Source organism: Cyprinus carpio, chromosome A12 (genome assembly GCF_018340385.1).
Source record: "Cyprinus carpio isolate SPL01 chromosome A12, ASM1834038v1, whole genome shotgun sequence".
In the NCBI taxonomy this organism is placed as follows: Eukaryota; Metazoa; Chordata; class Actinopteri; order Cypriniformes; family Cyprinidae; genus Cyprinus; species Cyprinus carpio.
The window spans coordinates 1,026,719-1,042,979 of record NC_056583.1 but is presented as its reverse complement, the minus strand read 5'-3'; the positions used below and the strand labels follow the sequence as shown (position 1 = coordinate 1,042,979).

The 16,261-nt window shown below is 31.8% G+C and overlaps 1 protein-coding gene across 1 annotated transcript in view; it reads right to left on the bottom strand.

Moving 5' to 3' along the window:
- The window catches only part of LOC109049734 (solute carrier family 39, member 11), a 117,083-nt gene extending 100,857 nt beyond the window's left edge, over positions 1-16,226 (bottom strand). Inside the window, exons 1-4 of the mRNA XM_042767085.1 lie at positions 16,158-16,226; positions 15,423-15,641; positions 13,966-14,004; positions 1,374-1,532 (exon numbers count right to left, since the gene is read on the bottom strand). Of these exons, the coding sequence (XP_042623019.1) occupies positions 1,374-1,532; positions 13,966-14,004; positions 15,423-15,530 (306 nt within the window). The 5' untranslated portion in view covers positions 15,531-15,641; positions 16,158-16,226. The remainder of the gene's footprint in view (positions 1-1,373; positions 1,533-13,965; positions 14,005-15,422; positions 15,642-16,157) is intronic.
- Between the last annotated feature and the right edge of the window lie 35 nt (positions 16,227-16,261).

Here is a 16,261-nt window from a genome sequence, read left to right as displayed (position 1 = left end):
GAGCCTGTGTGAAACTGAAGAGGAGAGAGACGAAGTAGATGGAAATACGGAAAAGATAAAAGCGACAAAACCTGAATGAAACCGGTGGAGAAAGAGTGAGATGTTCAGGAGAAGTCCCTCCAATCCTCGTTCATATTGCTGTACCTTTACTTATATTCAAAACAGCTGTTTTCTATGTGAATCTCTGTTAAACTGTAATTTATTTCTGTATTTTCAGCATCATTACTCCAGTCTTCAGTGTCACATGATCTTCAGAAATCATTCTAATATGCTGATTACTGCTCAAGAAACATTTCTGATTATTATCAATGTTGAAAACACTTAATATTTTTGAGGAAACTGTGGTACATTTTATTTTTCAGGATTCACAGATGAATAGAAAGTTCAAAAGAACAGCATTTATTTGAAATAGAAATGTTTTGTGACATTGGAAATGTCTTTACTGACACTTTTGATTAATTTAATGCATCCTTGCTGAATCAAAGTGTTTATTTATTTTTCTTTCCTTTTAAATCTTACACACCCCAAACTTTTGACTTTAGGTGTATCACATTTCTGCAAAAAAAAACATGAAGCACCAGGATCATGTGACGCTGAAGACTGGAGTAATGATGCTGAAAATTCAGCTTTGAGCACAGGAATAAATTATATTTTACAATATATTCACATAGAAAACAGCAATTCTAAATTATAATAATATTTCATAATTTTACTGGTTTTACTGTATTTTTTATCAAATAAATGCACACTTGGTGAGCAGAAGAGTCTTCTTTCAAAAACATTAAAAAAAAAAATATTTTCCCATTTTCAAGATAACTCTTAACCTGAGAAGTGCACTGAATATGAAATTACCATTTAAAATATTGGCACTGTGAAACACACTCGGCCTTAAAAATTTGCATATCTTCATAATTTGGGGGATATTTTCCGAATTTCAAGTCAGGAAAAGGCTAAAGGAACAATCAGATTCTTAATATACGGTTCATCATTCTCAGCAATATCACACCACACCCACGTAATGAGAAAGAATATGACAAAGATTATTAAAAATAATAAATAAATAACAATACCTGCAATGTAGATTAAACTATTTAAAATGCAACTAAACTCAAATTAAAATCTACTTTAACAGGCAAAAAAGTTTGACACTAAATAAAATGTACCAATATACATACAGTACATACTATATTTACTTGAATACCTTTATTAAACTAAACCACTTAAATTCAAGCAAAGGGATTTCTTGGAACACTTCTGATTGATGACATTAATTATTAAACTGATGTTTAGGATGGATTGGCAGATTTGCAGAACTTTTTAATACTACTTAAAGACCTGTTTCTAATGCATATGGGAAATGATTTGAAACTCACCAGAACGGGCATCATCAGGTCAGCGATATAAACGAACAGAGCCCCGAGTGCAAAACCCACAGCGACAGGCACGAAGGCAAAGTCGCCATATTTCCCAGAATCCTCTGCCATCTCGATAGCAGGAGCCAGAAGGGACCAATAGGACGCCGCCAGCATGACCTGAGGACAGAAGAGGAGCAGACTCTCACACGCTGCTGATCCACACTCGAGCACGACACACAACAACTAAGCAGTTCGTTCCCTTTAGATACAGCTGAAATAATGAACTGTTATAAGTTCTGATGTTCTCCTAGTTTGAAGCCATGTTTCTAAACAAGGAAGCTGATCAGCATGATACAAAAAGCTGGAGCTTCCCGTGTATTTCTGCTGTCAAATCTTGAGTGATTTTGATCAAGTAAAGTTCAGAATAACTGCAGTAATATCTCTGTAATATCTGATCATCAGGATCTTTTGAGGAGCGTTTGTTTCCAGAAACTTTGCTAAAAGCTTACTTAAACTTTTACTTAAAAAGGTACAAAAGTGTAGCTTCAGTGACAGTGTGTGTGTGTGTGTGTGTGTGTGAGTTTGTGTGCGCATGCTTCCGTGGGGGTGTGTGTGTGCCCATGCATGCGTGTGTGTGTGTGTGTGTGCATGCTTGCGTCGGTGCGTGTTTGTGTGCGCATGCGTGATTGTGTGTGTGTGTGTGAGTGTGTGTGCGCGCGCATGCTTGCGTGTGTGTGTGTGTGCGCATGCTTGCGTGTGTGCGCATGCATGCGTGTATGTGTGTGTGCGTTTGTGTGTGTGTGTGAGTGTGAGTGTGTGTGCACGCGCATGCTTGAGTGTGTGTGTGTGTGTGTGTGTGTGTGTGTGTGCGCATGCTTGCGTGAGTGCGTGTATGTGTGTGTGCGTATGTGTGTGTGTGAGTGTGTGTGCACGCGCATGCTTGAGTGTGTGTGCATGCTTGCGTGTGTGTGTGTGTGTGTGTGTGTGTGTGTGTGTGTGTGCGCATGCTTGCGTGTGTGTGTGTGTGTGTGTTTGTGTGTGCGCATGCTTGCGTGAGTGCGTGTGTGTGTGCGCATGCATGCGTGTATGTGTGTGTGTGCATGCTTGCGTGGGTGCGTATGCTTGCGTGGGTGCGTGCGTGTGTGTGCATGCTTGCGTGTGTGTGTGTGTGTGTGTGTATGCTTGCGTGTGTGTGTGTGTGCATGCTTGCGTGTATGTGTGTGTGTGCATGCTTGCGTGGGTGCGTATGCTTGCGTGGGTGCGTGCGTGTGTGTGCGCATGCATGCGTGTATGTGTGTGTGTGCATGCTTGCGTGGGTGCGTGCGTGTGTGTGTGTGTGCATGCTTGCGTGTGTGTGTGTGTGTGTGTGTGTGCATGCTTGCGTGTGTGTGTGTGTGCATGCTTGCGTGGGTGTGTGTGTGTGTGCGCGTGTGTGTGTGTGTGCATGCTTGCGTGTGTGTGTGCATGCTTGCGTGGGTGCGTGCGTGTGTGTGCATGCTTGCGTGGGTGCGTGTGTGTGTGTTTGTGTGTGCGCATGCTTGCGTGAGTGCGTGTGTGTGCGCATGCATGCGTGTATGTGTGTGTGTGCATGCTTGCGTGGGTGTGTGTGTGTGTGTGTGCGCGTGTGTGTGTGTGTGCATGCTTGCGTGCGTGTGTTTGCATGCTTGCGTGGGTGCGTGCGTGTGTGTGCATGCTTGCGTGCGTGTGTATGTGTGTGTGTGCATATATAAATATATATTACGTGTTATATATTATATATTATGCATGCATACTACAGGAAAAGTATGGCAGTATTACTCCAATTACAGCATGTGAGATAAAAGTTGAAAAACACAGATTTTTGTTTTCTAATTCAACGCTTTGATTTTGTGCTTTCCCTGTAAAGTCAGTTTAAACAGTGTGCAAATCTGCCAAACTCCAGTTTGCATCAGTAGACTTTTTAATTATTCATGAGTGTAAGTGTGACACAAAACCCTCAAGCAGAAAAGAGCAAGTTAAAACTCATGCATTTCTTCTATGCTGTCCAACACATTTGGACAAATCGTGATCAAAGACTTGTTCATTTGTCCTGTAGGCATGCTGGGAAACAGCACTGTGTCTTACATCAGAGAGACGGGAGATTTTATTTCACACACACCATCTAACGAAAGAAAAGCACAAACTCAGACAGAAATCACGAGGAAACAACAACAATGTAAAACAATGCAAAAAGTTCCAAATCTTCAAAAAAGGACTGACAGCTGTTCCATACAGTGCTAAATGAAACCGCAAACAAATCTGATTTGGTTCGGTTAGGTTTGGTGTAAACCATTTTTTGTGCATGTTAACTAAAATTTGACAAGCATCCTGAATAATTAAGAATTTGTCACATTAAAAAGTCGCATTACAAAAACAATGCATTCAAATATTTTACTGATGGACTAGAAATAAATAATGGAAAACGTACTACCTGTTCCAACAGATAATGACAGATAATGCTTACTTGTACTACAATTTCTTCCATATGACAAAAGCATCTGGGAAGCTCTGTACACTTCTTACATAAGTAACACTTTTGTAAAGAAAAGCAATATAAATCATTCAGGTTCATGAATGGATTTGTATTAATGGTTTGTTATGCAAGCATCACAGTTCTGAAAATCTCTCTCTAGCATCTCAGCATTATTAATAACTGCAGAAACCCTTATGTATGCATGTATGACACATATACATACATACACTCTGCTGTTCAAAAGTTTGGGATCAGTAAGATTTTCAATGCTTTTTAAAGAAGTCTCTTCATGCTGTATTTGACCAAAAATACAGAAAAAAAAAAACATTAATATTGTAAAATTAGGAAAAATGCTGTTTTTAAAAAATAATTAAAGTACAACAGTAAAATGAAATTTATTTATTTATTTATTTATTTTTTTTTTTAAGCGTGCCTTAAAAGAAAATACTATTTCAGTCTGTCTACTTCAAATTTTACTGTTTAATTCAATGCGTCACTTCTGGTTCCTTTATAATTAATTGTGAAATTTAGTAGCAATTTCTGATTAATTTTTTTTTTCCAGTATACATTGGGATAATAATAAAATTGATAATAGTCTATTCTGTTGGACAGGGCAGAGAATACATCAAAAAGGGCTTATGAAAATCACCACAGAAAGAGTAAAGCTTTTGAAAAGGCTAATGGAAAGCTACCTGTCTGTAGAAATTACACCTCTACGTCCTCAGGGCCTGTGCTGCACTTTGATTATTGTTATTATTATTATCATGTCTTGTGGGAAACCTCAATTTCCTGCTGCTCCATTTGACATCGGTTTTGTTCCCTTTGAGGGCAAAGCTGTTATTAAGAGCAGGTTAATGCAGGACCTCTTCAGTAATGACAGTCTATTCTCTGCCACCGTTGCACCGCAGTGGGAATAATGAAGACCACTCCACTGCGCATTTAAACGCTCAGCTTCTCTGAAAGGTGTGTTATTTATTTTCATTTGAGAAGGGGGTAATTATTTCATTTTCCCGTGCACCTCTTTCCACCGGACGAAGCGGTTTGAGTGAGCAGAAGACAGCATCTAGACAAACGAACCCGCTCAGTTAATAGCTAATCACTGACTCGGAGGCTGATTGATTCACTGAGAGCGCGAGTCTCAATCTCAGGAACCCAGGAGTGATGCACGGACAGAGATAAAGGTCAACTTGTGCTTTCGCCAGTTTTCTCGTGTGTTCCAGTGGGATTTGAGAATGATCCAAAGTCTAGTCATCTGGTATTATTAACCTGTGATCCTAGAGGTCAAAACAGACCAGAGACAATAAGCATAAGCATTTTTATAACCAAATGTACTATACTTTTGTGCAAAAATTATTATTATTTTTATTATTATTATTTCATGGTAGTAAAGAATATTCACTTTTAAATTCTCCACCATGTATTTAAAATATAAATAAAACTACAGAAAATATATATATATATGTGTGTGTGTGTGTGTGTGTGTGTGTGTGTTTTTTTTTTCTTTTTTTTTTTTTTTTTTGTGTGTGTGTCAATCATTTCAAGACATGAGAGAAAGAAAGAAGGTTTATAAAATAGCAAATTTACAATCCAACGAATGGACACAGAATATTAGCATCAGGTGAAAAGAAATAAAGAAATCATAATAATATAGGTTGTCTACTGTATATGATAAAACTAAAACTGAAAAAAAAAATTAACCTAAAAAATAATGTAAAAAAAAAAAAACTTTAAATAAACTTCTAATGAAACTTAAAAACTTAAACTTAAACATAAATCAAACTTAAATAGTCATATTTTTTAAAAAAAAAAGAAAAACTAATAAAAATGACAAAAGCTCATAATTTTTTTCAAATAAAATACGAAAATTTAAATTAAAAATGTAAAAACAAATGATAATTAAAAATATGGCTAAATGAAAAATAATACTAAATAAATAATATTGTTTTTATTATTCAAAAATATCTTTGCATTTCCTGATACTGATTTTTTCCCCGCATGGATCCACCACATGACTTAAACATGATTAGTTTTTCATATTATATATATATATATATATATATATATATATATATATATATATATATATCTATATATATATATATATATATATATATATATATATATATATATATATATATATATATATATATATAAAATGATAAAATTATCTTTTTAAAAAAAAATTCCAACTATTTCAACGTAAAAATTTAATTCAGTGCCTTAATTTAATTAATGCTGCCTTTACTTAAATTACATTAAACCGAATTAAAAAAAAAAAAAAAAATCAAGGTAACTTTCATATAACGTATGTAACGTTTATAAAAAAAAATTAAAAAAAAACCTGAAATTGCTCAGCTTATTTTGATGAGTTAAAGTAACGAAAAAAAATGAGTTGCTGATCGTAGTTTCTACAGTGAAGACTAAAGTCAGTATGGATATGAAACCGTACATAAATGAATCGATGTGGACGAATGTTGTTGAACTCATCTCTATCTATAAAACGAAGTGGTTTAATGATGTGTGTTTTTGGTCACATCTCATATAACACACCAAGTGTTTTACACTCTGAAGTGCTTTTATGACAGTGTTGTACTGCAGTCCAATTATAAGACTACAGCTAATGCCTAATTACTTTTCTGCAGCTGAAGGAACATTTAATCCTTCTTGAAAACCTCTTTTCTATGAAGCAGAATGGAGGAAAACTCATTAATTAGGCTGCCTTCAGGTGAGGACACTTTCTGTCCTCGTCTCAACACACTGCCGCATCGCCTGTGTTTCCTCTCACAATGAATCATTCTTTCTGAAGCCGGATCACTGGCATGAATGACAGCCTTCCTCTGTGTGTGTGTGTGTGTGTGTGAGAGAGAGAGAGAGCGAGAGAGAGAGACTGCATCGGTCTGAGGCTCTAATATTTTCAGTTCTGCAGTATTTTCAGCCAGAAAAACCAATCACTTTTTACCCGAAAGTGAGATTTTAAGCAAAATAAAATCAATTTATTTTGTTTGAAAACTTTTTAGAGCAATATGCTGTTTTGATGTTGTTTTTCTAGAAATACATGTGTAGGTTTCATAAATTTGGACTGTTTTTGAGCAGTAATAAGATATAAATTCAAAGAAATTTAATTAAATTCCATTCATTCCAATGGGGTTAATACTGGCAATTCTAAATGCTCTTATAAATCTAATACAAATATATATTCAAATAAAATTTATCATCAATATTGAGAAAAAAATTATATATTATATATTTTAATTTTTGGCGTGGTTTGTGCAATTTGAAATTTTAAACTGTTTTTTTTTTAAGGGATACATGGAGTAATAACTTGGTAAAAACATTCAAAACTTTAAAAAAAAAAATAAAACTGATTAGATAAAATATGGTTTTAGTTGAAAAGTATTAAGTTATGAAAATAGAAGTTATCAAAAACAGTATATTTATTTTAAATTTATTATGAGGGATAAATATGACATAATGCCTGGTTCATAATTATGTGGATCATAAAGACTACATTATGAAAATATAAAAACCCCAGTGACACCAGCTATGACTGGCTATATGTCTTGGAAATAAGAAACTAAAGACAGTACAAATGTTTGCTGAAGGTGCTGCAAGTGATTTCAAGCATTCAGTTCTAACAAACACACGCCCTCGGTCTAAAACCCACCCTTCAGAGACATGTCTGCAAACCTGAATATCACACACAATGATTGACAGGCAGAGAGCGTTTAATAAAAATGTATAAAATAAATAAATAAACTGAACAAATACAAATAAATAAATGCATTTAATAAATAAAAGCCGATATAAATAAACAAATGCATTTACAAATAAAATATACAAATAATTTGAATAAAGAAATAAAAGCTTTAAAATATATTTGAAATAACATACATACTGAAATAAAAATAAATAAATTCCACAGATGATTATTAATTACTTAAATAAATAAATAATAAACACGTTTAAAAATAAATGTATAAAATTACTGAATTTATTTATTTAATAAATAAATCAAATCTTTATTTAATAAAGAGCTGTATTAAATAAATACATACTGAATAAAAATAAATAAATAAATTCCACAGATGATTATTAATTAAATAAATAAATAATAAACCTCTTTAAAAAAATAAATGCATCAAATTACTGCATTTATTTATTAACAAATAAATAAAATCTTTATTTAATAAAGTGCTGTATTAAATACATACTGAATAAAAATAAATTCTACAAATGATTATTACATAAATAAATAATAAACGTGTTTAAAAATAAATGTATCAAGTTACTGAATTTATTTATTTAATAAATAATTAAAATCTTTATTTGATAAAGAGTTGTATTAAATAAATAAATTCATACTGAATAAAAATAAATAAATAAATTCCACAGAAAAAAAAACAACAAAACAAAACAGAAGTCATGTGGGTTTGGAATAACCTGATGACAAAATTTTCATTTGTGAGTGAACTATGCCTTTAAGAAAGAAAATTAGTGATATTTAACATTTCTAATCGGCTTAAAACACATCTCTTCCATCTGTATTTGACCCTCTAACTCTAGCACTCAATATTCTAATTCTATTCTTAAAAAAAAATCTTTCTAACCTTTTTGTATTCTATCTGTTTTCTTTTCATTTATTATACAATTAACAAAAGCAAAAAAGACCACCTCTAAACGGTAGCTTGCTCTATTCTTTTTTACTTAAAAAACTTTGCTATGTGTAATGATATTATATAAAAGCCCTTACTCCGTGTACTGCTGTTTTAAGCTAACTGAGACTTGTTCTAGCACTTATATATCATTGCTCTTTTGTTTGTTGATTGCTCCATTGTCCTCATTTGTAAGTCACTTTGGATAAAAGCGGTCTGCTAAATGACTAAATGTAAACCTAAAATCTAAATGTTAAAAGAAAAGGGGAGTAAAATTTGAGTTGATGGAAAATGCACACTTGTAAACAAGCTTATTTAATAACAAGCCAGCATTCAGCTACTCATTTCCCTCCACACAACAACCAAGTATATTAACAAATAAATAAATCTTTATTTAATAAAGTGCTGTATTAAATACATACTGAATAAAAATAAATTCTACAATGATTATTAATAATAAATAATAAACGTGTTAAAAATAAATGTATCAAGTTACTGAATTTATTTATTTAATAAATAATTAAAATCTGTTTTAAAATTTGATAAATAATTGTATTAAATAAATAAATTCATTACTGAATCAAAATAATAAATAAATTCCACAGAAAGAAAAAACAACAAAACAAACACAGAGTCATGTGGGATTTTGGTAATAAACCTGATGACAAAATTTTCATTTTGTGAGTGAACTGAGCTATGCCTTTAAGACAAGAAAATTATAGTGATATTTCAACATTTCTAATCCAGCCTTAAAAACTACATCTCTTCCACTGTATTTGACCCCTCTAACTCTAGCACTCACTAGTCTAATTCTAGTCCTTAAAAAAAAAAAAAAAATCTAAATAGCTTTCTAATCATTTTTGTATTCTATATGTTTTTCTTTTCATTTATTATACAATTAACAAAGCAAAAAAGACCTCTAACGGTAGCTGGCTCTATTCTTTTTTCTATTCTATCATGTTTTTCTTTTTATTTATTATATTATATAAAAGCCACTTACTACGTGTACTGCGTTTAAAGCTAACTGAGACTTGTTATAGCACTTATATATCATTGCTCTTTTGTTGTTTTTGATTGCTTCCATTGTCCTCATTTGTAAGTCACTTTGGATAAAAGCGTCTGCTAAATGACTAAATGTAAACCTAAATCTAAATGTAAAAGAGGTAAAATTTGAGTTGATGGAAAATGCACACTGTAAAACAGCTTATTTAATAACAAGCCAGCATCCAGCTACTCCATTCCCTCCAACACAACAAACCAAGTAATCATATCAGTGTGCATGTATTAAAATACAGAGTCAAATATGAGTTTCACAAAGTGAGTAAAATGTTGCATCACCACAAAAACACCACAAAAACCTCAAAACGAAGAAAACCAAACACAACATACACAACAACAACAAGAACAACAATCATAACACTCACTGCCATATCTATAAATACTTATAAATACTGTTTCTCTGAATGACGCATGTGGGTTTCAGTGAACGCCAGCAATGTTAATAAAACAATCAGAGTAAACGAGCCGCAACACCGATCCGGCTGATCCCTCGACTCTACGAGCAACACATGAACAGATCTCAAACTGGACACAAATGAGCGAGAATACAAGTGAAAAACAAACTAACGAATCAAAGTAAAACTAATCAAATTAATGACTCTGAGTGCTTTGCTTCATAACCAGAAACCAGACGAAAACTAAAAAACTCCCTCTGATGGCTTTTACTCAACGGAGCTTTCATATCATGCCATTTACTAAAACAAAACAATAATAAAATAAATAAATAAATAAATAAATAAATAAAATAAATAATAAAATAAATAAATAAATAAATAAAAATAATATATATATATATATAATATATATAAATATATATATATATAAATATATATATAGTATATATATATATATATATATATATATATAGATAAAAATAAATAAATAAAATAGAATAAACTATATATATATATATATATATATATATATATTTTTTTTTTTTTTTTTAATTTAATAAAAAAATATATTTTTATTAAATTTTTATTTTTATTAAAAAGCATGCATTTATATTATTAGAATCAAAAATCTAGAATAATACTGTAAAATTAATATTAATTGTAATATTGTAGACTAACAGCAGGAATTCAGTTATTGAATATTTATCAGGTACAGCTTAATTATTAACAAGTAAAGTGGTTAAAAGATTATAGCACATACTAATAAAATAATATTTTGATCACAACCAAAGAAGAAAATAATCACCATTACAGTCGTCCTCAACCAGAAGGTTGAATTGTTTCGGTTTTCTGAAAATGTTATTAAAAAAATTAAATAAAAATAAAAACATTATTAATATATTGAAATAATTCACTTTAAAACTAAAACTCTAAAAAAGTAGTAATTAAATCAATAACTAATAACTAAGAATAAGTAACCACTGTTTTTAAATCAACGAATCAGTTCTTGAAATTTCTGGAATCACAAAATGAATCATGGTTCATTAAAATATCAATACTCTCAGTTTCTGTTTGAAAATAAGCAGCTGTGTCATAACTGCAGCAGAAATGTCGGTAATATCCAGAGATTTTGAGATTATGTGATCAAGCATGAAATTTGCTGAATTCTTACAGCAGAGACGATCAGAACAACTCGCTTTTCATTCAAGAAATGATCTGCCAGTTTTGCACCAAACACACTATCTAATCTAATATTCAATAAAATAAAAATAATTTAGAAAAACTGATTAGAATTGCAATGCATGCAAATACATTAGAATTAAGAACTCCACCTACAGAGATGTATATAATATTTCATATTTTTAAAACAAATCGATGACTGGACGATCCATTCATAGAGTCGCATGCTTTGTTTTTGAACGAAGCAACTATTTAAGTGAATCGGTTGCATGAACGATTCAATGACTCGCTCATTAAGACACTGAATTGGCGCCACCTACTGTCAGTTTTAGTTTCATATTTAAATATAATTTCTTTAAAAAAAATAATTTCAGATTTTGATATTCAGCATTTCTAAAACACAGCATCACTTGTGCAAATGTAACTGCATTTAAATGCTGCTTTAGATGCAGTTTCTGTGCCACTTCTGCAGTGTTGATCCTGACTTCATTCGATCGGTCACAGCCTTTAAGCTCTTATCACCTGAAATGCATTTACAGAATAGAACAGAAGTAGATTCAAGCTCATGTTTGGACAGCTTTACATCCTGATTCTTAATTACTTTTTATCACTACTCACTTACTGCCTAACAAAGAACCAACACACACACACTGAATACAACTTCCAGTGATTACAGCCATTAATCTTCAGGGAAAATAAAGAGCAGAGGGAAAAATGCTTGCCCTAAACACATTTATTTATGGTGACGACTATTGTTGAACCATCACCCTCCTCCTAGAGTTATAATGGACCACACAAATCAGCCTAACAGCCCTTCAGCATCTCCTAAACTCTCTATCAGTGTGTCCAGACGGCCTCCCGTCACCACTGCTGCGCTGCAGAACCAGAGAGGACGAGCTTCTCGGGAGTGTTTGCTCTTGGCAGTGTCATGATGCCAGACGCTGTGCTGTTCCAGGAACACAACTGCTTGAGGCAAAGCAAGACCAGCAAACTAAAGCATGATCCATATGGACAACAGCAGACTCCAGAAGAGGAGGAAGACAAACTAATAAACTCAGGAGCCTGCAGTGCTGTAATTGATGTTCTCATATCGCCTTCAGCTAATTTAGCAGCCAGACTAAAGTGTTTCAAAACCCTGGAGGTGGAGATATATATATATATATATATATATATATATATATATATATATATATATATATATATATATATATATATATATATATATGATATATATATAGTGTTATTTCAATATTAGTGAGGTAGTTTATACATATTTTTGTTTTGTTTTCCATATATACTGTGTGTAAATACTCTTTTTTTATATATCTAATATATATAGTTTTTATTTATTTTATTTTTTTTAGTTTTATTATAACTATATTAAAAAATAAAGATAAAAAAAAAAAAAAACAAAAAAAAAATGAAATAAACTAAGCTAAGTTTTATTTATTTATATATATAATTTCATTTCAGTTAACATTTACTTTATTTCAGGTAACAAAAATTTGTTTTTGTTTTTTATGGTTTTAGTTAAATATAATAACCCAATTTTATTTTATTTATTTTACATAGAGATAGAATATTACATAAAAATAATTATATATTATTATAAATAATTATTATATATATATATATATATATATATATATATATATATATATATATATATATATATATATATATATATATATATATATATATATATATATATATTATATGTGTGTGTGTATAGAAAGTTGCAGTTTAAAAGTATTTCAGATGAATCTACGTGAATCTACATTATTCAAAGGTAGCAGGTTTTACTGTTACATTTCAGTGTTTTATGACAATTATTCGAAGAAGAAGCAAAAGTCTTCTTTCCAAAAGCAGTCCTCGTATTAGGGATAAGAATGCATACTGTATCTACTAAAAGTAGGCTGTAATATGAATCTGATTGAAATTTAGCATAACCTGCAAAATATGAAAGCAAGGAACTGATTAGTACTTTACAAACAAAGTTGAACCAATGAAACTGAGCCATTTAACCTCTGCATACAGACTACACTGAGTTACACTGAGTAATTACTTTAATCACAACACGGTAAACAACATGGAACAAACACCAGCATATCTGTATATAATAACTAGAAAAGTAGGAGCAATTTGTTTCTAATTAGCGACAAAAAATATATATATATAATAATTTCTTATCCACTTTCGTAGATCAATATGTTCTTTAAAAGACAAACTGTCTTCAAGTGCAATCATATTTAGAGGCTGAAACAGTCTCTGTAACTCGAGCAGAGCAATGAAACTACACTAGAAGCCAAAGACTGAGTATCATTATACATGTGCTCGTTATGTGCGACTGGTAATGACTCAAACGTCTAGAACATGAGGGCAGAAAAAAAACATTTATACTATTTATTAGCTTACTGGATTTTCAAATCCAATCTACAAAGCATGCATATTTAATGTCATGGAAATTATATTTTTCCATCTTCGATGCAAGGACGTTTTTCAGGATCCTTCACAAGAGGTGAAGTGTTGTTTCTGAACGTTTGATAAGAATTCAGCAAACCTGATGTCGCATTCAAATATTGCAGATAATCAAAACAGGACGCTGTAATTAATTCTGGGTCACAGTAAAAAAAACATAATTCTTTTCCACGACTTAGTGAGAGTTTTCCCCAACAACAAAGTGCATTACGTGCTCCTGCTCGCCCTCAACGAATTAATTTCATTGTGCAAAGAAAAAAAGAGATGTGATGCGAACACACGGCTAAAGGGGAAGAAACGATAGACACATAGAGCAAAGAAGTAAATGAAAAAAATTAGGGTTGAGGGTTTCTTACCCCTGCGGCAAATCCCAGACTGCCATCCAAGACCCGCTTCTGTAAAATTATAACAATAAAAGAAAAATTAATGGCACAAAAAGAGAGAGAAAGCTGTGGTTGCTAAAATACAAACATTTTAGGTTTTACAGATTTTACAGTAAAAATTTTACATTTTATTAACTAATATCCTGTAGTGCTGTCAAACGATTAATCGCATCCAAAATAAAAGTTTTTGTTTACATAATATATGTGTGTACTGTGTATATTTATTATGCATATTTATTAATACACACACATGCATGTATATATTTAAGAAAAATATGTTATGTTTATATATTAAATATTTACATGAATATAAATATATACATGTACATATTTTCAAAATATATGCGGCATGAATATATACACAGTACACATATATATTATGTAAACAAAAACTTTTATTTTGGATGCGATTAATCATTTGACAGCACTAATATAATGGTAATATATCATTTTCGGTTTTACAGATTGAACTTAAATTTACAGTAAAAATCGTACATTTCATTAACTAATATAATGTTAATATACCAACCAAGTGAAACAAGCAACTCTATATAAATGCAATAAACATTAACATGTTATATAAAACCCTGAAGTACATAAATGATATAAAAAAGACATTTTAAAATAAAAAATTAAATAAAAAAAAAAACAAGAAAAGGCATCGTTATTTCAAAAAGAAAATTCTGGGAATGTTGATTTACAGATTTTTACTGTTAATTGTAAGATGACTTGCTCTTTTTCACTTCCAAAAACTGTACATTTAAGAGTATTTTACTGTAAAAGTATATGAAATGTCCTGTTAGATCACATTTTACTGTATATAGTAAGTGAACTTACTGTTAACCAATTAACAGATTTTTAACTTCGGAGTTTACTGTTAAAATTACAGTAAAACACTCAAATCGTCACATTATTAGTTTCATTCACCTTGACTCTTATAAAAATGTAAATTAAAAATTTCAAATTTAAAAAAAACTGAACTAAAATAAAAAAAAAATAATAATAAAAAAGTATATTTTCATCATTTATTCACCCTAATGTTGTGCCAAACTCATTTTACTTGCATAAATATGTTTTAAAATGTCCTCGTTAAAGGGAAAGTTCACCCAAAAATTAATAAAGTCATCATTTAATCACTCTCATGTTCCAAACCTGTTCCCTTCTGCTGAACACAATAGAAGATAATTTGAAGAATGCAGGTAACAAAAGCGCTTCTGGCAGCCATTGGCTTTCATAGTTTGGAAAAAGAAAAATACTATGGAGGTCAATGGGTACCAGCAACTATTCCTTTAACTTACATGGCTATACAAGATATCATTCTTCGTAATATCTTCTATGTCAAGCATATGGTGACAGAATTTTTTCCTTTGAACTATCCCTTTAAGCTTCTCTCTGCATGAGTCCAGATTGTGATTTTTAACCCGTCTCACCTGTCCGCTGGAGAAGACGAAGACGAGAGCGGCTCCAGCTGCGGTGAGGCCCCAGGTGAACAGGGTCCCCAGCAGGGCCTGAAGCACAGGACTGACGCCTGCAATCATGATGCCCGGTCAAATCAAACACACAGAGACGGAGGACGCAGTTTATTCCTCCCACAGACGGGTGTGTGAACCAAATCCTGTTTATCCAGGATATCTGCAAACACTGCTGCTCTGCTGATTAAAACAAGCACATTTACATACCATTATGTTTATTTACAAGTACAGTTAAATGCAAGCTTAACAGATATAGTTTATAATTACTGCCCATTTAAACCATAATGTTTATTTACATGTAGAATTAATGGCAATTAACTGATACAGTTTATAATTATTGTTTAATCTCTGCCATATTCGTGCTACAATGTATCTACTGACGGTTGAGTGAGTGCAACAGCTGTTATCATTATCAATGAATCAAATACACATTTTTAACTAACACTGCAGTTTCTTCATCTTATGAATGTTAAAACAATCTCTCAAGTGACATAATAATTTAAATGCGGCGCTATTTGATGAAACCACATAGACTAAAAAGCTCTGGTAAAGTTTATCTGCTCTTGCGTTTAAATAGCTCAGTATTTCAAAAACACATGTTAAACGAGTCGATAACAGTTTTGTGGTTTCTGGGCTTGTTTTCATTCATTTCACTGCCTTAGAATACTCTGCTTATTATTGAATAGTACTTACTGTTTACAGCACCGACAGAACAGCTTCACTTCCTGCTTCCCTGTGTACACGTGTCTGTGTTACAGCCGAAGTCCCGCCTCCCACGAGCTCCTATTGGTTCATAG